Source organism: Amblyomma mixtum, chromosome 3 (assembly GCF_055824585.1).
Source record: "Amblyomma mixtum isolate Tamu chromosome 3, ASM5582458v1, whole genome shotgun sequence".
NCBI lineage: Eukaryota > Metazoa > Arthropoda > Arachnida > Ixodida > Ixodidae > Amblyomma > Amblyomma mixtum.
Genome location: NC_143014.1, coordinates 67,083,326 through 67,105,461, shown reverse-complemented (window position 1 = coordinate 67,105,461; position 22,136 = coordinate 67,083,326). Strand labels below are relative to the sequence as shown.

General features: G+C 45.5%; 1 protein-coding gene across 4 annotated transcripts in view; it reads left to right on the top strand.

The window, feature by feature from the left end:
* The window catches only part of LOC149350494 (bromodomain-containing protein 7-like), a 96,941-nt gene that overhangs the window by 28,119 nt on the left and 46,686 nt on the right, over nt 1-22,136 (top strand). For all 4 annotated transcript variants that reach the window (XM_089579524.1, XM_089579523.1, XM_089579525.1 and 1 more), the window contains exons 4-9: nt 11,758-11,902; nt 12,828-12,938; nt 13,754-13,947; nt 15,819-15,930; nt 17,402-17,477; nt 17,648-17,755. In XM_089579524.1, coding sequence (XP_089435650.1) covers nt 11,758-11,902; nt 12,828-12,938; nt 13,754-13,947; nt 15,819-15,930; nt 17,402-17,477; nt 17,648-17,755 — 746 coding nt within the window. The remainder of the gene's footprint in view (nt 1-11,757; nt 11,903-12,827; nt 12,939-13,753; nt 13,948-15,818; nt 15,931-17,401; nt 17,478-17,647; nt 17,756-22,136) is intronic.

Here is a 22,136-nt window from a genome sequence, read left to right as displayed (position 1 = left end):
TCAGGATGTGCTTGGCTTCCTCTGAAATTCTACCTTTTGCAAAACTTCGTATGGCTGTTTTGCTGTGGCTAAGAATTATATGTATGCGCTCTGGTACTGACACAAGCGAGCGCTATTGCAACTTCTTCGGCCGTCATTACATCTCGGATGCACGACGAGGCCGTGATTTTGGGTGTGCCTTCTCCATCTACCAGTGCCGATACTGCTGCTCCATGCTTCCCGCTTGTTGCGTTCACATAGGCTACATCCTCGGCTTTCTTGTTTTGAAGCGAAAAGTTTCACTGCGAGGGTCGGAGCCAAGTTTCGCGTATGCCGCGACCGAGTGACGCCACACTGCTACTTACAGATAAGAAACTGCGTCGAGGCTGGGAATCGAATCAGGGTCTTTGACATTTGAATCGGAGATGCTACCACTCCGCCACGAAAGCTCATGGCTTGAGCATGAATAAAAGCGCATCTAGTGAATGCATGGGTTTCATAAATAAAATAAAAGGAATAAAAATAAAAACAAAATTAAAAGAATAAAAAATAAAATGGAAAAAGAATAAATTATGAAAAATAAAAATAAACCAATAAAAATAAGAAAAACAGAAAGAAAAATAAAATGTGAAAAATAAAAAATAAGAAAAGAAACAGAAATAAAATATGAAAAATAAATAAACTAATAGTGCGCCAGGCAACGCTTTCACCATTCAGCACTTTAGATAGCCAGAGTGCCCCCTGAATTTTTAACCGTGCTCCTCCGCCTCCGTACAGGCAGTGTGTCGATGGCCAAACGCCTCCACTGTTATCGTGGTGCTCCCAGTGCATTGTGCGCGAACTGCGACAGCCATGACGTCAAACCAAGCATAACTGAAGCTTTTCGCTTGTATATAACCACAGCTAAGCCACTGCCTAATTTTTTCATATTTTTAGCTATGGCCTTGGCCCTGTGTTCTGTGCATTGTTTTGGCTGTATTGGCTGCATGTTTCTCGGTAGAGGTGTGATTAGTAGATTCCTTCTCACGTCTGTGTGTAGTGTTATTCCTTGTTTTTGTATGACTTCCCACAGTTGTCTGCCTTTGGTATCTTGTCTCTTATAGCCCCATTCCTGCTGGCTGGTGTTAAAGGCCCTCACAATTATTAGCGGGTTGTTGCCGGCTGTGCTGAATAGAGTTTGGAATTTGACTTAGTGTTTCGGTGTGCTGTATAGGTTCAGGAGGAATATGCTGTTTGGCCCTTCTTTCCAGTAATAATTTCTACCAATACCGCTTCAGTGTCATGGGACATGATTTATGGTGGCCATGTTTCTTTTATTCTTTTAATGAGGGTCGCAACAATTTTTCTCCTCGATCGCTGCTAAAGCTTTGGTAGCCCGATAATTTAGTAGGGTTTATACCTGTACCTGTCTCTTGCAGCGCGATGGCTATGAGTTTGTCCTTAGATTGATCTACATACTGTTGTAGTAGTGCTCGCTTTCTTTGGTATTCTCGGCAGTTCCATTGCCAGATTGTGCAATTTTCTTTTTGTTTATGGTCCCTGTCCATGATTGTTAAAGGCCTTTTCCTCTAATTTTGTAAGTCTGTTGTTTATTTCTGCGAAAGTAGCAGTTATGGCTTGTTTTATCTCCTGCATCTGTGGCTGCATCTGTCCCCGGGCTCGTAGGATTTTTTTATTTGTGTGTTTTGACTTTCTGTTTGCTTTTCCATGATTTCGATGCGTTTTTGCATCCTTTTTTCTAGGGTAGCTAATGGATCGGTCTCCCTCCCCTCTGCGCTTTTGAGGGTGTGGTCTAGTGATTTCTAAGTTCATTTCCTCCGGCTCGTCCGTTTTTGGAGGGGTTTTGTTTTGGACTGCTTTTGGGGTTCGGGTTTGATAATTTGCAGAGGGTTCTGTGGTGTGATTTTACCCTCAATTTTGTTTTCTAGCGTTTTGATTTTTTAGTTTCTTGACTATTTCTCTTAGTTCTTCATTTTCCCCTCTAATTATGCTGTTTTCCTTTTTAACTCTGTCGATTTCTTTTCTATCAACCTGGGAGGTTTCGCTAGCGAAGCTCACCGTTTTCTTGGCTTCTGCGTTCTTCTTCTGTAGGCCTCACGGGTCTTTCGGGTCCCTGGGGGGGTAGGCCGGGTCCTCGTTCGTCCCTTGGAGCTCGCCCTGGATCTCGATCCTGATCTCGAGCTGGCTTGGTCTCCGGGTGGTCCTCGGCTCCGGCCCCTGTATTCCCACTCCGGGTTGCTACTTTGTTGTTGTTGCTGTTGTCTTTCTAAGTTCTTCCAAATTTTCTTCTTGGAGAGGTATGGCATTCTGTAGATGGCACGACACTTGTTGTCTCCTAGGATATGGTCCTTGCCGCAAAGTTGACACTTGGACTCGCTGGCGTGGTCTGTTCCTGGTTTTTCCATGCCGCATCCGCGGCACTTTACATTGGTTGGGTCTAGACAGACATCGGCCCTGTGTCCTAGCTTTCCACATGTAGTGCAGACTTCGTATTTCTCCTTGTACTGGTAGCACCTCATGGGGACGCCTCGAAAGTCGACCCATTTTGGTACGCACCAGTTTTCAAAAAGAATGAGGATGGTCTCCGATTCCGCCCTCAGTCTTCTAATTTCTAGGATCTTCGGGTTGGTTCCGTTCCATTCCTCCATCTTCTTAAAGGGACTACGTAATAAATTAATTGAGATTACGTAAAGCAGACGAGAGATAGGCGTTCCATCACTCGTCACCTTAGCGCAAGAATTTTTGAGCTAGCATCAATAACAACGATGATATAGACGATTGAAAATTACGCTCCACCTCTCCTCCCTTAACTCGTACTTGCAGGGCACCAGAAAAAAAAAAAAAGAAAACGGCTCTGGGACTGGACCCCGCCCATGAATACGTCATTCGCTGACGTTCGGTTTGTGACTTCCGGTTGTCGCACCCAGTACCCCAGCGGCGGCGTCTCTCCGATCTCTCTCCGCTTTCCTGGATTGCGGTGCGCATCGGATTTCTTTTCTTGTCACTGCGACAAAGACACTGTGAGTGGCTCCGGAACTCTTGACAGAAAGAGGCGGCAGAGGTAAATTGAAACCATATGTGCGTAGGCAATACCCAGGCTCGCGCTTGCCCAAGGGGGTCGCACGGCGGTACGAGCAGACTATTTTCACGGCTACCGGAAGTGTGCCAGTGACGTTGTGGCTGCTGTGGCTCCAGCAAATGACAGCGTGTGGTGGCACGGGACTAGTGACGTCTATTTTCACAATTTTAGTTTCAAACACGAGTACACCAATCGGCCCGCGAATTTTAAAAAGCACGGTTTTTAAAAATTCATAAGTAATTGCTGGCTCAGAACCAGACTGATACTTGGTGTGAATGCTTCTTAGCATCATTTCTAAGCATTGAAAACATTTATAAGCAACTTTTAATTCGTTGCATAGTCCCTTTAAGTTCCTCGATCGTCATGTCGATCGGTATATCGTCGTCGGGCATGGTGACTCAAGATGTGGTGTGGATCAGGTTCTCTCCGATTTTTATAGCTATGACGGCTGTGTACTTGTTTGTCCTTTCTTCGTCTGACGTAGCGACCAAGATTGAGTGCTGGGTAAAGTTAGGGGAGATAATGTCCCCTTGCACCGCGCTCGGGTCGATGCCTGCGGCTAGCACGACTTTGCTAAGGTTGACTTTTTCTACCAAGTTCAAAATATTGTTCAGTCCGCCTTTCGGTCGGATAATTATCTTGTTGGACTCGCTGAGGATCTTTACCCGCTGTCTCTTGACTGACTTTTCCGCCATCTTCTTGCCCTCGTTAGGCTTAGGCTTCGTTAGGCTTTCCACGTGGTCGCCGGATCGGTTGTAGGCGTCGAGCGCCACGTTGCGTTTTCCCTTGATGAACCATTGTTCGCTCGAAAAATCGGCGGCGGAAACTCGGTTACTTCCATGGTCTCCGTTCTAGTTGTTCAGCTTGGGCTATTGTCGCGTCGCGGGGTCTCGGACGAGCCGAGCCCGACGACAGGCCTAACCTCCCGGCGTGCGTCCCGTAGTCGAGCTAAGCCTAGCGTTAGGCTTCGGTCCGAAAATCTTCGAAGTCTCGTAAAATGAAAATTGGTGGGCCTACCGTCAAAATTTTGGTGTCCACTTGTTCCTCTGATGATGCTGCAGCTGATTCTTGCAATTTTCGGGGGGTGGACTTCGAAGAATCGCATTCGCCGACGAAAAATGGAGCCTCGGCCTCCTCGTTGGCGTCCCTGTAGGAAAGAAAGCTTAGGAGAGGCCGTTGCTGGGCGCAGCGGCGTCGTCTGCTACATTGTCTCTGCGCATGCGCAAGCGCGCCGAGACGGCGGCCAAGTCGGGGGAAACGGGGAGCGGCTTCAAAAATATTGCGCAACCGCCTCTCCCGAGTTCTCGGGAGGGCCTGTTACGTCACATTTTTTGAAACCGGCTCCCATGGAGGAAAAAAAAACTGAGGAATGAGCGTCCGGCGAAGCCTAGGCATGAAGAGTATAAAGGGGGCCCCCACCCGTGATCAAGCCACGTGATAGCGTGCGGTGATGTCTAGCCTCGTTGCGCGCGCGCGCGCATGCGCGGACTAGCGCGGCAAACTGACTGTAAATCAACTTCCTTGCTGTAGACGCACGGGCCGCATCGACGCGCGCACTAAAACATACCAACACCAAACCATAAAGGACTGACTGGGAGCGCGAAAATGGGGGATGCAGCGGCTTCACGAACACTTGGCTTGCGAAGGCTGGCCGTTTGGCGTCGCTAGCGTCGCGCTCCCTCTTCAGTTTTTTTTCCTCCATGCCGGCTTCCCCTTGCTCCTTTGTCCGCCGTCTCAGCGCGCTTGCGCGTGCGCAGCAGTCATTAGATACCTTTAGTTGGGTACGCAGTAACCTTGCGTACGCATCGCTTACGACGTTGCGTACGCTGCAAGTAGTGCGAACACGACATTTTGTTATCCGTGCCGCAGCGTCCCTCGTGGGGGGATGGGCACGCGTAAACGGTAGCGCCATCTATGACAAGACGTCAAAGCACTGGGTTGGAGAAATTTTCGTCAATAATTACTGATAACTAGGATGGGTGCATTGCGAGCCTTTTTTCGTTCCAAGAAGAAAAACAATACAAACAGAAGAAAATGTAACTACTGACTCTTAAGCTAGAGAACTGCTTCGACAGGTGTCGTTGCTGCGAGGAAAACACACTGCATTTAGTTGCCTGTTTCACATGCCAGCGAAAATGCTAGCGAATCCTGTCGCCGCGGCGGAAAAACCTGTTTTGAGTCGTCGCTGCGACGAGCGGCGAGGTTTCAACAAGTTGGAAATTTTCGCTGCGACGCGCCGCTCAATCGCTCAGTCGCTTGCATGTGAACCGGCCTTAAGAGCTTGAAAATCGCCAAATTATCTGAAAAACAGGGGTTAGTTATCGCTTGTACCTCTGCGTGTGGGCGAGAGTATGCGAAATAAAAGCGAACCGTTACCGTTTGAGCGAGCTGTCGCGTCGAAGAATCCAGCGGCGTCTAATGCAGCAGACAACGACGCTGCGCCTAGCGTTACTACTGGATGCGCCTTCGGCCAAAGACCTTCTTGCAAAATCTTCTGCGCCTTCTTGCAAAATCGCATGACTTTCGGCGTACTTTCTGGCGTTTAGCTCAGATAGCGAGAGTTTTCCTTCCTCCATGTTCGCGCGCATCATGTCGGCCAACCCTGAAGAGGGCTGAAGTAACTTCTGGGTAACTTCTGAAGGCTGAAGTAACTTTTGAGAGGAAGACCGAGCGAGGGAGCATGCGGGAAGAACCTCCGCGTTTGGTCTACGGCGGCGGCGCGGCCGCGTGCGTACCCCTCCAGCTCGGTCGCGGTGCCTCCGCCTTGCGCGAGTCGCGGCGGAGGTGGCCGCGGCTGCTACCGCAGTCGCGCTATCAGCGCGATCGCGAAACGTTTCTCCGCGTTTATGACTTTGGAGCAACGCTGCTTTCTGTAAACGTTTTCAAGGGGATTGCACCTACTTTTATTTCTTATTTTGGTTCCGGTTCTGCAGTTTCCTTTCGACTCATTTCGCGAAAACTGCATGCAACGAAAACCTGGATGTGGCCGCGGCTGCTGCCGCAGTCGCGCTATCAGCGCGATCGCGAAACGTTTCTCCGCGTTTATGACTTTGAAGCAACGCTGCTTTCTGTAAACGTTTTTAAGGGGATTTCACCTACTTTTATTTCTTATTTTGGTTCCGGTTCTGCAGTTTCCTTTCGACTCATTTCGCGAAAACTGCATGCAACGAAAACCTGGATGTGGCCGCGGCTGCTGCCGCAGTCGCGCTATCAGCGCGATCGCGAAACGTTTCTCCGCGTTTATGACTTTGAAGCAACGCTGCTTTCTGTAAACGTTTTTAAGGGGATTGCACCTACTTTTATTTCTTATTTTGGTTCCGGTTCAGCAGTTTCCTTTCGACTCATTTCGCGAAAACTGCATGCAACGAAAACCTGGATGTAAAGAAAAATCTTTTTAAAATTTCGTTATGACCATGCTTAAATGTAGAGCCAACAAGCAGGCTTGGCTGAACTTGCGTGTAAGTCAGTATGAGCATTAATAAAATGTTTTGTCACTGTTTTTTCCTCACTTTTTTTTCTTCCTAGCTAGGCATGGCTGAACCTTATCTCGTTAGGAACAAACTCTTCTTTGTGACTCCTTTATTCCGTTTGTGCTGCTCCCGGTTTGCTCCATGGTTATCATTCTGATACAAAGGTGCTCCAGAATGGATATTTTTCTGCTCCAAAAATTGCTCCAGAACTTCAGATGGCTGGACCACCACTGCTAGTGTTGAATAATTTACTTTTTAACTTACTGTTAGGCTCCTTATTTATTTAGGCTTGTAGCTCACTGTAAATAATATCCATATCAGTTTTTGGGATTTTAAAAATGCCATTCTCGTTGCCGCTGTAGTGCAAGCAATTTTGGGGCCGAAACCAAAACAGTGCAACCAAGAAGAGCGCTGGCCATGCCTACGAGCATGCGTCACACAGTGGTGCGGGTGTCACACAGTGGTGGTGGGTGTCGCGTGCTCTATTTACAGTGCTCCTCTGGGAGCGGTGAGCAGACAGACAGCACGTGATACTGTTGGTGTTAACCGTCTTAGCTGTATTCTGCTGCACTACACTGTTGACAGTGCTATGCTGAAAACAGTGCTCTTCTAACTCAGTAAGCCTATTTATGAAAATTGCCAACAGATTTAAGTGAAGCACCCTATATAATAGAAAGTATACTATGAGCTTGCTGCACTTTTCTTGCCTTGAGTAATTGTTGCTTTTGTCTCGAGTGGAGAAAATAGCACAGATATCTGCCTAGTCTCCCAGTTTACTCAAGTAATGTACCGTATTTTCCGGTGTATAAGACGCGGTTTTTTGTCAAAAATCTTGCTGGTGCGTCCTATTCAAGGGTGCGTCTTATATACGAATTTTTCGGGTTTTTTTGCGAGTTCAGAAATTACACAGGTTCATGCTCAAGCTTTTTTCCCCGAAAAAATATCACTACCAATGACGCGGTAGTAACACGGTTAATACTTCAATACGGGGACCGCCGTGCGCAACTTTTTTTAGGTGAACTTTATCATGAAACGGCGGGGATGATGACTTCCAGAATCGCAAACACGCGGTCGTTTCGGAGGCGCAAGCAAAAGTAATGTGAAATTCCAAAAGATGGCGACAGTCCCGCTTCTCGCCATTGTCAAAACAAGCCAAGCCGGCGTTCTTTTTTAGTCATTCTTTGCAACTTCGCAACCGTGTACGTATTACGTCTGTGTTGGTGACTTCGGCGTGTGTTTTCCACTACCTACACCTGTCGTGCTCGGTCTTACTACAGTATGCCACCGAAGTTGCGCAAGAGCTACACCGCAAAGTTCAAATTATCTGCGGTCGAGTATGCTACCGAAAACGGAAATCGGGCTGCGGACCTACGGAGCTACGGAGCTTTTATGCGATCAGATGAGTCCATCCATGGTTCATTTCGCGATGGTCGAGCAAGCGTGTTTAATTAACCCTCACTAGACTAAGTGGGTAGATTTGGGTGCGTCTTATACACGGGTGCGTCTTATATACCAACTTTTTCAATGAGAGCCTTCATATATGGCGGGTGCGTCTTATACAAGGGTGCGTCTTATACACCGGAAAATACGGTACAAATTTCTCAAATTTTGATTATTTTGTTTGATTCTATCTCTAGGATAAATACTTCAAAAGCATGCAAATGTTGCCTTAGCTTCAGACTCATGGATATGCACCTTCTAGAGGGCAGCCCATGTTAAAGGGACACTGAGGAGAGCTCTATTAATATTTTTTTATAGCAAAATCCGATAGTTCGGCATTTCATGGCTTTGTTGCCACTTGTCCGGCACCGAAAGATGCATTTATTTCTAAGAAATTTTTATTCGAAGTTGAAAAAGTTTTTCCCTCCGCTCTGATTCAAACTTGGGACTCTCTTATGGCGACACAGGACTAAGTGACTTGAAACATGATGTGTACATGACGTAACGCAGACTCCGTGATTTCTGACAGCTAGCGGTGCGGCCTAGCAGCAGCCGAAATGAAAGCTACCGCCGGCCGCACTTTGAAGGCATCTATCGGCTATTGTGGCCGTCGCTACCGTCACTTCGTTTACGTTTGCGCCGGCGTTTTGCCAGCGTTACGATAGATCCCGTTCCCGAAGTGGTCAGCGAAGTTCTCGCAGATAGACACCTTTAGCATATCATGTACAGTGCTAGGGCTGTTTCACATGCTGCGACTACAACGAAAATAGTCGGCCCAGTCGGTGACGCCGCAGTGCGATTTTTGCTCAGTGCTTTCACATGCAACGCCTACCCAGCGAATTCGGTTGGAGGGACACGCAAGGTTGCTCGATGTTCGCATAGGCAACCCATGATTAAACGCAACTGAAACGCTGCACGGAATGTGTTGATGATGTTACGACCAGCATGTTTTTAGATGCGAGGCAATATTTCGTATGTTTTGATTAGAATAAACAGTTTTGCTTACGCCGCGGCAACAGCTCCCACATGACGCCACGTCACGCACAGTCTCGGTGCTCCCCACTGGTCAGTCGCAGAGGAAACACACCGACGCTGCGACTGAATTCCAACCGGATGGAAACTCGGTCGCAGGCCATCTGCGGCTAGACCGACAGCCCTCCCCAGTCGCAGACCGACAGAATTCGCAGCGTCGCAGGCGAGAATTGCATGCATGTGAAACGACCCTTATCGTTAGCGGAGTACCGGGAGCCCGCCTACCGCCGGTGAGCAGGTGCTGACTGGTCCCGATGCTGCAGGCGCGTGCGTAGCTCCCGGGTACGTGGCACCATCTGGTGACGTCAAGGAGATTTGCGCGTGCTCATTGGCTGTGCGCGGGCTCCCGGTACTCAGGTGCCGGTAACGGGAACACGGTACACGGTATGCTAAAAGTGTCTTAATAACTCCGGCCTGCCCTTCAGCGACCTTAGCCCCACACAGTGTCAAGTAGTTGGAAGTTGACTGGCACAACCGGGAACGTTTCGCCGGGCGTGCGTACGAAGACTCAAGGTGCTCTTTACACTGCAAACTGCCTTGTACGATCATTGAAAATCATGCCATCATAGTTTTTGATCGACCGTGGCGATCATCTGACCCGCCTTAAAGATACACTGAGGAGAAATTGAAGTTGGCTTGTATCGGCAGAATACCAGCTCCTGATTACAAAAACGCCACTCATACTGACAACAGAGCTCTTGTAACGTAGAAAAGAGCAAGAACCAAAATACAGGTATCGCCGCCACAGGCCAAACTCGCAAGTACAAGCGTGATGACGTCATAGGACAAAACAGTATTGCTAGAACCATTGGTTCTAGCAACACTAGGACACGAGAAGCCACGAATCACTGAGGCGCAGCCAGTGCATGCGCAAATCTCCTTGACGTTGCCAGATGGCGCCACGTACCCGGCAGCTACGCGCGCGCCTGCAGCATCGGGACCAATCAGCGCCTGCTCAGCGGCGGTAGGCGGGCTCCCGGTATTCCGCTAACGGTAACAAGGTACACGGTATGCTAAAGGTGTCAATTTGCGAGAACTTTGTTGACGACTTCGAGAACGAAATCCATTATAACGCTGGCAAAACGCCAGTGCAAAAGTAAACGAAGCGACGGTAGCGACGGCCGCAATAGCCGATAAATGCCTTCAACGTGCGGCCGGCGGTAGCTTTCTTTTCGGCTGTTGCTAGGCCGCGCTGCTGGCTGCCAGAAATCATGGAGTTTGCGTTACGTCATGTACACATCATGTTTCACGTCACTTAGTCCTGTTTCGTCATAAGAGAATCCCAAGTTTGAATCAGAGCGGCGGGAAAAACTTTTTCAACTTCGAATCCAAATTTCTCAGAAATAAATGCATCTTTCGCTGCGGGCCAAGTGGCAGCAAAGCCATGAAATGCCGAACTATCGGATTTTGCTTTAAAAAAAAATATTAATAGAGCTCTCCTCACTGTGCCTTTAACAGGCTCCTTCTAAAGTTCACTAGCATTTGGAGCGGCACTTGAAGTTCCTCTGCTGTTCCGCGCTTGTAAATCGAGGCGCGTCAAAACGAAACCATGCGGACATGCAGAGCGCATAGACGTGAAGCGCCATGATGTACCGAAACTCATCTGGCCGCCTGTGGTGCCGCTAAGTATTGATTTTCTTTGCTTACAACATTCAGGTTGTCTTTTGTAGGTCTTCCTCGTGTGATAAAAGTGCACTATTGGTTTCAAAACAAAACTTGCTTCAGTATTCAACCGCGCAACCTTTGTTTGTCAGCCTCAGTGATTTGTGGCTTCTCGTGTCCCAGTGTTGCTAGAACCACTAGAACCATTGGTTCTAGCAACACTGTCTTGTCCTATGACATCATCACACTTGTACTTGCGCGTTTGGCCTGAGGCGGCGATACCTGTATTTTGGTTCTCGCTCTCTTCTATGTTACAAGAGCTTTGTTGTTAGTATGAGTGGCGTTTTTGTAATCAGGGGCTGGTAATTTATCGATACAAGCCAACTTCAATTTCTCCTCAGTCTTCCTTTAATAATAGCTCACCGTTACCAATAGCAATTCGTGCATGTAATCTTGCGTGTAATATTAGTACCATGCAGGTACCAGAAATGAGTAAACTGTATGGCTGCTTCTAAGCTGTTAAATCCTTGGCTGTTGGCATGCAGGGTGCTAGTGTGAGCCGCTGCACATTTTTAGGCGCAGCACATGCTGGCTTTCCTACTTAGTATTATAGAGAACACTTATAGGTAACTTTTAGTTTTTAACAGGGCTAAGTCTTCTAAAATAAGAATGCTGTGTATACTTATAAAGGTACAGCTACCTCTCCCCCATTCCTAAAGTCTCCTTAATTTCTGGGCAAGGTTGGATATGTGAACTGTAGTTAGAGAAGTGCTAAATAACAGGTCCTCTAGCATTTGCAACAATTTTTTTTTTTTAAGTGAGTCCATTAGATTTAAAACTTGCTTATGTGAAATGCATTCCTTGTTACTTGTAAGTTACTTGTACTCTGTGCACATCACTGTTGTAGCTGCTCTCTCAATCTGCTTTCCTCCTTGTCAAAAATAGTTACAGCTAAGAGCCGCCACAGTAGCTCAATGGTTATGGTGCTCGGTTGCCGACCCGAAAGACGCGGGTTTGATTCTGGTCACGGTGGTCGCATTTCGACGAAGGCGAAATCCTAGAAGTTTTGTCTTGTTTTGTAAGTTGCCTTGGGCATGTCAAGTTTGTCCTGTTTGCATTAAGAGTGCATTAAATGTTGCCCTCTTGTGTTTTCAGGAGGGACCCTCAAGACTTCTTCGCTTGGCCTGTGAATGACATTATTGCACCTGGTTACTCGACGATCATACATAACCCGATGGATTTCAGTACCATGCGAAAGAAGATTGATGACAATGACTATACCTGTGTCAGTGAGTTTAGGGTAAGCACTGGAGTATATTGGCATGTCTGTTCCAACATATGAACCCTAACTTACAACAGAAGGCCCCTTGCTAACAGAGTTTATTGCTGGGCATTTGTTTTCGTGTTGCATGCCCGCAACTTGTAGAGCGTCATCCTCAGTTTGCTTACAGTACTGTTTGTTACTGTTTCTCTGTGACTGAAAAAATGTGTCACTGGAGTCGGTCATTTTCACCTTTGAAAGAGTACTGACACGCTGCTTTTTGATTGGTTTTCTTATTTATTGCACATTTATTAGCCTGTAATTATGGTTTAAGCACACATTTGCTCTGGCATATTGTGATTAGTTATGTGTATTGTCATTTTTTACCAGTTTTTTTTATCTTTATTGCAAAGATCAAATTGGAGACCTTGATACCAAGAGGAACTATGGAATGTACTGCTAGTGGTTATGAGGCTTGCAAACATGTGACATTGCTGGCTGCGTATCAATGCTCTAGATAAGAGCCACGGGGAGCAGGTCAGTTTTGGATGTTGGGGCTAAATGTCGTGTAAGGTAGACTCTGTGAGGGGTTAGCAGCTGAACTGGAGTGCTGCGATGCAGCGTGGAGCAAAGCAGGCGGAGGCACAGAGTTCGAACAGGGCTGCTTGTGCTCCTCCCTCAACCAGCCCTGCAGAGTGGTACCACCAGGCATGGCTGCCAGGAGCTGCTGCAGCCAGCGCACCAGCAAGCATGGGTGCTGGTCGATTGCACGTACTCAGAGTTTGATATATCCAGTGTGCAGTTGACTGTAGAAAGTATATTTTGCGGGAATAGTGATCAAACAGCTTTCGGTGTTGTTCTATATACTAACGCATAATTTGCTCTGCTCGGGTTCATTAAAATCTGGTTTGAGTGTAGTGTCTACTGGAACCAGTAACTGAACTCGGAGATGTGCTCTTTTCAGGATGACCTGAAATTGATGTGTGATAATGCTATGACCTACAACCGGCCTGATACAGTTTACTACAAGTCTGCTAAGCGCATGTGGTACTCTGGAAACAAGCTTCTCCTCAAGGTAACTGTCTAGAATGTGATGTTCGGAATACAGTAGAATTTTGCTCATACAAATCTCACAGGGTCATGAAATATACTCATATCACCCGAAATTTGCATCAAAAAGAACAAAATTCATATGCTGAAGCATGGGAAATGCATTCATGCAAATCTATTTGCAGCTGGTGAGATGCATTTATGGCTGCACACCACTGCTCAGCAGTACTGCATGACTGGCAGTCACGTCGTCGGTGATTTGCAGGTAGCACACCACTGCTGTGTGCTCACGTGTGTACTATGCGACTGGTGGTTGCAGGGTTGGCCTGCGGGCCGCATGCCATTACTTGGTGTTTGCGGATAGTGCTGCTTACTGTGAGACTGCCGATTATGATGTCGACAATGCGAGGCCAGTGCCGCTGACAATTGTGGTCGTGGCTCCCATATTCCCGTCATCCGTAAGGGTGCTGGAGTTTGTTCAGAACACATGAAATTTCATACATTAGGAACAGTGTACTGTGCCCAGGGAACTTTATGAATTCGTATCAGCTGTGATTGTTTCACCAAGGTTCTACTGTACAATGCATTTCTTCAAGTAAAAGCATAAAGTATGTCCTATTGCTCACGCTAGGGCCTCATATTTTTTGCACTTGTCTGTCATTCCTGGTATTTCTGCTTCTTGATGTGTTGACATTGCAACTGGATGCTGCATGCAGTTGAGAGGATTGCATAATTTTTTTATTTGTGAAGTTGTTTTTTGTGTTGTGGCTTTCTTCCGAAAACTAACTGGAAATGCAAACATCATTTGAACTGCAAATGGTATTCCTGTTTGCTGTTTAGGATCAACTCCTGGGCTTAGAGGGTAGCCTTCCATTTTTTCCGGACCTGACATCTGAGGAGCTTGGTTTTGATGTCAATGGGACTGCATCCGCACCTGACATCAAGCTGCTGCCAGATGTTGCCGATGCACCTGCTCCCATTGAGGCTGCACCACTGGGAAGTCCGGAGTATGCCAAAAAGAGCAAGACTGGATCGTAGGTTTTTTCAGTGTGCATGGGTTCTTTATTTCCTCATTTTTGGTGATAATTTTGTGCTTGCTTGTTAACCATAAATTAGTTCTCTGCTGAACAAAACCATGCTGAAGTATAACTGTTGACCTCAAGCATTGTGCGAAATGACAAACATTACATTAGCTGGAGATGATGTTGTACAACTGTTTTCTTTAACATGCCATGTTATTTGTGCTTGGATAGTATTTAACCCTTTTGAGTGCCATTTACATATCGGTAGGTTTCCGCCTTTCTGTCTACCAGTGTCACTGATGTACCCATATGCTTTCCTATCTGCATTAAAAAATGTGCGCTGGAATGCAAAGCTGGCATGCTTGGGCCTGTTCTGCCATCTGTCTTATCTTTCTAGAAGCTTGTACTTTCATCTCTCGCTGTTTTCTTTGTGAGTTTTTAAAGGGTTATCAAATTTTTGCATTTTTGTTTTTCAAATGATGCATTAGACATTGGTATGCATGGAGCACTCCATGGTATTTGCCTACGACTGCTAAATAATTTATAATTTAATTTCTTCTTGATGTTTCAGTTTCGGTTTCATAAACCGAAGGATGGCTGTGACGCATAGTTGGACTTTAGGTCACTTGAGGCACAAAAAAAGTGGCAATGTAACTGCTGATATGTCGTTTGTTGTAATTCTAGCTCTTGAAGCAGGCTTGTTTAAGTACTGTAGAGAGTTAAAAGTACAGGTCAGCATTTATATTGCAGTTTTTCCATGTCTCACATGACCTAAAGTTCAACTGCACTTTGCAGCCATCGTTTGGTTGATGAAACCGAAACAGCATAAGAGAAGAAATTCAATTATAAATTATTCAGCGGTTGTAGGCGAATACAACACAATGATCCATATATTCTAATGTCTAATGAATCACTGTGAAGAAGAAAGCATGCACAAAAGTTGTGTCTGTAATCCTCCTTTAGGTGTGCGGAGCGACCACGGCTACCACTCTTTTGGGGCTAGCTCCGCACGCTCAACTCTTCAAATAGTTGGGCATCATGCTCATGTACAGCTACTTTATTGATATTATTGCCATCTACTATGCTTTAAACCTTTTTCTCTTTATCGCTCCCCTCTTTTATTTCATCTCCCTGTCAACTTGCTAACCATTTATTTCCGCTGGCCGCAGCTCAGGTGCTTCAGTATTCGATAGCAGATGGCGGGGCCGGCAAAAATCTTTTCTTTCCTTTTCGTTTTGTTAAGTAAATAACTAGATATTACTACTACTACTATTACTTTTTGCATGGGCTGTGTAAGTTGGCTGCCCTCTTTTGTGGGTCACATCATTCCTTGCATCATACTATACTATGTTTGCTTTCTTCATGTCCATAAAAGAAAAAGGTGGAATGATGCTGTGTATAGCATTTGGTGCACAGGCAGCATTTTGTATTTGACCGACTTGCTGCAGTAGTACAGTGGCTGTGGTGTTTGATTGCTGGGCCTAAGGTCGTGGGTTCATTGTGTTTATGGCAACTGCATTTCTATGGAGAAAAGCTCTTGGTGACTGAAATCAAACCAGAGTCTCTCTCTACAACACGGCCAGTAAACCACAGTGTTGCTTTGGCACTAACATTCATCAATCAGTGATTTATTTTTAGATAGTTCCGTGCTGTGGTGCTGTGACTTGCTCTTTGGCACATTATGATTTATCTTTGTGTATGTATTTTGTAATAGTCTCACAGATAGGCAACTTTGTAATCATGTTTTGAATTGGAGTTAGGGTGGCAGTATGGTTCAAGTATACGAAGTGACTTTGGTGAAGCAAAGATTCATTCATCATTAACCGCTTTGGAATGGCACCTGTACTGGCATGGTACTCATTTTGGGTTTTGTTTGTTTATAGTAGTGAAGACGGAGCATCAGATGACCTGGCAGCAAATGAAATCTTACTTCAAGCTGAGAAAGCAGCACAAGTTGCAGCTGGCAGGCTGTCTTTGAAGAAAGTGCCCAGCAAGGTAAGTTGTTTTGATACAAGAACCTTTATTTGACCTTATCAAAGTGACTGCTTTGAACAATACGATTCTTTGTACGTGTCTTTTAATGCTGCCTAAACAGAGGTAGCACCAGTGAAGAATGTGGTGATGTGGTATGCAGTTTAGAAAAAGAGAGAATGAAAGGCAGAGATAGGGAGGTTAAACGGGTGAGGGTTCCATTTGGCTACCGTGCACTAAGGGGAAGCAAGGAAGGAGTTTAGTGTGCAGCCACTCTTCACAACCAAGGAGCCAGAATTGCCTGGCACCCGAGCAAGCAAATGGCTACATGGATGTGTAGCCATACTACAGTCAAAACCCGGATATATTAAACTTCAATATATATATATATATGCATAGTGAGGATACATTGCGCCCATGCTAGGGACATGCTTCTTGCAGTGACATGCTGCCCGCCATTGGGCTGACAGAGCACGCGCGCTAGGTGTTGTTAGGTCTAACCTACTTCGCATGAAAGCTGCTGCAGACCGCACTTTGGAATTAGCCGTTGCCTTTCATAAGTTGTTTAATCATGTTACCAGTACACTATGAATATAATAATCACTCATTAAAATTAAGGCACAGGTGGTTTATGGAACACTTTCGGCAGCAAAACATGCCAGATGCCATGCGAGGCAAAACATGCCACACGAGGGCTAAGTTGGGTTCACCATACAATACCAATGTGGCATGGATAATAAGTGCAAGAGATCGCAGGGCACCTTAATGCACAGCCCACATTTGCTTTGTTACGTGGTTTTACAGTGCTAACGCTACCAGCAGGTGCCCAAGGCTGCACAAAGTGATTGAAGAGCGGCATTAGTAGGATGGCCTCTAGCAGGGGCATGGTGCTCAGTTCGATATATCAAACGACCATAATTTTGAGCGGGATAATCTGTAAGTTTGATGTAGCCAATAATTCTGTATATCCGGGTGTAACTGTAATGACAATTGATGCTGACATGATGCTTGTCCTAAGGTCCTGTTGTTTCATGTGACTTTGGATTGTATTAGGCTTAGTGGGAGTTGAAACTTTTCACCTAATGGACCAGCAAACTTTGATAGAATATCGATCTGTTAGTCCGTTCTTTTGGTCTACTTGCAAAACCTCTAAAAACAAAATGCATGTTTTGCATCAGTTGTATTTTCTGGTAAGGTACTGATGCTGTGCAGGCAAAATGATGTCGGGGGCTAAATTCATTTTTGGCGGCAAGCTTACATTTTTTTAGCAGCAGAGAGTTCTTTTTCATGGGAATTATTCCTTCTGTGCTGAACATACATGCAGGCATGATGTTGAAATGAGTTGTATTCCCGTGACTGGCACTATATATAAAAAAAAGGTTTATGACTGCTAAGCTACTGGCAGCAGTTTGTAGCATTATATTATCAGAGCATCAGGCCACTGAATTAAGAGACTGCATGCGCTTGATATCCTGCTGTACTTGATATTTTGCAGTTTGGCTTCTTACGACAAATGGATGATGGAAGCACCACTCTGGCCATATTAAACCCGGATTGTGGAAGTTTGAAAGGTAAACTAGATGCTTACAGACACTGTTTGTAGTAGGATTTCTGCCATTTTGAGAGCTTTTGACCACTTTTGATTACTTTGGTCACATTAAGATTTCTATGTGATGTGTTGCTTTCCATAATATAAGGCATGCTTTTGCATGTCTTCATTTTTGTTTTTGCATGATTTCAGGGCCAAAAGAAATCAAGGTCAACTTAGAAATGTTGGTTGGAAAGCTTGCTCATGGAACTGGAACTCTGATGGACTTCAGAGATGAAATCAAGAACATTGCACGACCAAGTAAGGTGCTTTAAATTTTCTGCTAGTCAATAAGCTGTGTGTATTTAAAAAAAAGAAAAAAAAACAGTGCTGGTCCCTATTTGGTAGGCCCCTGTGACATTGCTGACGGCTTTAAGGGGAGGCATGTCTTTTTGAGACGAAAAAAATGTTTTTGAAAGTTACATTTTGAAATTCTGCAACTAATATTCTTTAATTCACCAGGTTTCCCATCTTGTGGATCAGTATTTTGGCCGCAGGATCAGTTTGTAACATCACTGTGAGCTGAATTCCGCACAAACACAATGTTTTCTCAAAACACCTATTTTTTTACTTCTTGCTAATTTGCGGTAGCAATTATCTCGCCCTTCAAAACAGGTAGAACCATAATTTTTATTGTGGCAAGTAGCTAAGAGTGCAAAGCGCACAGTGTTAGGAACAGATTTTAGAATTTATCTTTTATTTTAGAATTTAACATGCTTTTACTTGCCCACATTTGGAACTGTGAACTTTGAATTGTTATAACATCACTAATATTTATTACATCAAAAAAGTACTCCTAACATTGTACAGTCTAGCCTGGTTATAGCAAAGCCACTTACAGTGAAATAGCGGTTATAACGAAGGGATTTCAATTTCCCGTTCCCACTTCTGCATTTTCAATGTAATTTTCGTCCGGTTTTAACGAAGTCAATAAAAACACGTCAGCAGATATAGCGAAGAGATTTCGTGCCAACCCAAAAAATAATCCATCAGTCAGAACGTTCTTACATCTTTAAGGAATATTTTTGGGTGAAAATAATGACAGAACTCGGCTGACGGCAACCTTCACAGAGGTGTCTTCTCTCCCGCAAAACGAAAGGTGGCTTCGCTGCATCACTTGGCTCGAAGCTCCAGCGGCACACCGTCCCGTGTGGAAGAAAAAAAAAAGTAAAAAAGAAAGAGGCGGGTCGTTGGTGACGTCATGGAGAGCAACCGGCTAGGCCAATCACAGTTCTTGAATTTCTCTCAAGTTGGTTCTCGGCGCTCGAAGCAATGATCAGAATGCTGTGCGTGTTGGAAGCGTTCCTTTGCGCCACTTTCGTGGTCTTTATATGCCTTTTGAGTTACTCGCCTTCCTGCCTTGTTCCGCTTCTTTCGTATTCCGTGACTGCTCACTTCTCTGGTTAAGGCAACGGGCCTACTGAGTTGTCGCCTTTGTCGGGACTGAGTCGATTTCTCTAGCTATGTTGAGTCTCGCGAGCCCCGGCACCTCTACGGGGAAGAGAAAGGTGTTTTCTTTGAAGACAAAGTGCTCCATTCTGGACGCAATGCGCTGAAACGTCAAGAAGAGCGATATCGCACGGAAGTATGAAATCGCACTGTCCACGCTTTCAACAATAATCGAGAACAATAGTAATAGAACGACGACGTTGGCAGCGGGGACCGAAAGGGGATCTGGTGCGCCACGTACGATGACGTAGAAGCCGCGCTTTACAAATGGTTCCTGGATATGCAATTGAAGAACATTCCGCTCAATGGACCAATCATGCTGGCGAAGGCCAAGGACTTGGGATTCGCTCTCAGTCATGAAGGCTTCCAGCCAGGGAATGGGTGGCTCCAGCGGTTCAAGGAGAGGCACAGCATCACGTGTAAAAACATTGTCAGGGAGGCGGCGTCCATTGACGAGGATTCACTCTGGCAGTGGATGGCTGAGCAGCGCGATCAGATTCTTGCGTATTCCAACAAGGATATCTGCAACGCAGATGAAACCGGTCTGTTTTTCCAACTGCTGCCAGCGAAGACTCTCGTGGCGAGGACGGACAAATGCGTGGGCGGGAAGGACAGCAAAAACCGGATCACTGTGCTGATCAACGCAAACATAGATGGTTCGGACAAGAGAGACTTGCTGGTCGTCGGCAAATCCAAGAAACCACGCAGCGGGCGGGCTTGCGGGGGGGGGTGCATGATATGAAATTTCGACTCTCCCTCAAAAAAAAAGAAACTGCTGAAACCTTTTTTTCCCGTGTAAAGAACCCTCCCTCCCAAGTTGATGTCAACTTTTCAGGACAAAAAGTGGGTTCATTATGTAGGTATACGTGGTATTTCAGACAGTCATTAAGCAATGTCTTGCAGGCACTGATTAACTGTGGATTAAAATTTGCAGTTTAATATGTTCTGTGTGGCAAAGTGTGTTTTTGACTACGAGGCATGAACTGATTTTCATTTTTTTGGCGCTGTTTGTGAGTGCCAGTTATGATAGTAAAAAGTTAGTTCCTCATTTACTAAAAAAAAAGTTATTTCCTCATTTACTAGCATAATGGGCCGCCGCGGTGGCTCAGTGGCTATGGTGCTCGGCTGCTGACCCGAAAGACGCAGGTTCGATCCCGGCCGCGGCGGCAGAATTTCTTTGGAAGAAAAATTCTAGAGGCCCGTGTACTGTGCGATGTCAGTGCACGTTAAAGAACCCCAGGTGGTCGAAATTTCCGGCGCCCTTCACTATGACGTCTCTCATAGCCTGAGTCGCTTTGGGACGTTAAACCCCATTAACCAAACCTTACTAGCATAATGAAGGCTTTCTATTCTTTTGGTGTGCATTCGTCTGATGGTGATAGTGAATGCTTGCAAGTGCCCTTTTTTTAACGTCAGAACAACGTTGGTGTTAGTTGCTCCTCTCAAGCACATTTCAACACTGCGTTATTACATTACTTGTGTGCTGTGCTCACCAAGTGTCATTTTCATTATTTCATGATCGCAAGTGCTCGGTAGCATACTGCAGATGCTTTGATGCTGATGCTTGAAAAGTTCATCCTTTGATTCAGTACATCACTGTACGTTGTTGCTTAGCTTTTTTCCAGCCATTTTTGCAAGTTCAGCATCTGGGCCTATATTCTGACTGTGATGCCTGTGAGAACTGACCCCCAGAAGCATGCACTGATTAGCTGAAAAGCAGGGGAAGCGGTCATAGGGGTGTTTCAGTGCAGAGTATCATTGGACCAGGTGTGAAGAGAGTGGCATGCATGTTACTACCAAAACATACTTGATATGGCAACATTGTTTATTGTTCTGTGGGCTCCAGCACTGTATGCAGGATTACAGTCACTTGCAGTTTGTCAGAGGCACAGCACTTTTGGAGCAGTCACTTAAAGCCGTTGCTGTGGCCCAGTTGTTATGGCACTCGGCTGCTGACCCGAAAGACACGGGTTCGATCCCGCCCGCAGCGGTCCAATTTTGATGGAGGCGAAATTCTAGAGGCCCGTGTACTGTGCGATGTCAGTGCACGTTAAAGAACCCCAGGTGGTCGAAATTTCCGGAGCCCTTCACTACGGCGTCCCTCATAGCCTGAGTCACTTTGGGACGTTAAACCCCATAAACTAAACTAAACCAAACTCATTCATTGTAATGCGTCAGAGTGGCAGTTAAAGGTGTCGTGGTGGCATTGTTCTAGTTGCTTAGGAGCTGCATCCATAAGCAGTGACTGTAAAGCTGGTTCTTTTCACTAATGAACTGTAATATGTTTTCAAATGTATGCTGTCAGGACATATTTAATTTTGAATTTGTCATTCAAAAGTAGTTTAAGCAGCTGCACTGAGGTCTGGGCTTTCCGCAGCAATGGGAAATGAGCATAATTTGTGTTGTAACTGGATGTTACAACTGCTTTCATTACTTTTGCCATTTGGTGTGTGTGCTTTCAAAAATCATTCCTTGTGGGAATCGAGGTCTGAATATGTTCCATGCAGTGAACCCACTGTCTTATGACCTAAAAAAAAAATGCATTTAGTACCTCTGGGGCCGAATTACGGAACGCTCTCAATCTCTAGACAGTCTCGCAGCAGTCTCAAAGCCCCACTCTTATTGGTGCAGCCCTGAGCATGCCCTGACCATGATCAAGGCCGACCAGTAGGAGTGGGGCTTTGAGATTGAGAGTGTTCTGTAATGGAGCCCCTGAGCAGGCATCTCAGTGGAGGTTTTTCTGATACCTCTTGCACTCATGACATGTTATTGATGATTCAAGAAAAGAATATGCAGTCTGTTTTCGAATTGCAGAGAATTAGTGGAAAGTTGCTGTGCTAGGGTGTGGGCGGAGGTTTCGGTGGTGTTATCAAATATTTAAACGCTGATTCGAGGGTGTATAAAGTACACATCTTCTATGAAAACTAAATTCATCTGTTTGGTATACACTGCATGGTTGCTTCCCTCCCTACTCTAAAAAAATGCCAGTAAATTAAACACTTTCAGTTCCAGAAATTGGGAACCAACATATCTGAAAGTAAAGGATACATTTACCCCTTACTATAATTTGTATATCATTGTAGCTGTTTAGTTATGCGGGATGGATTTCTGCCATCACAATAAAACCTATGGTTCTGTAATTGTCATTGTAATATCTTTATCTTAATTACCATCTATTTGTTGTCCAAAGTGC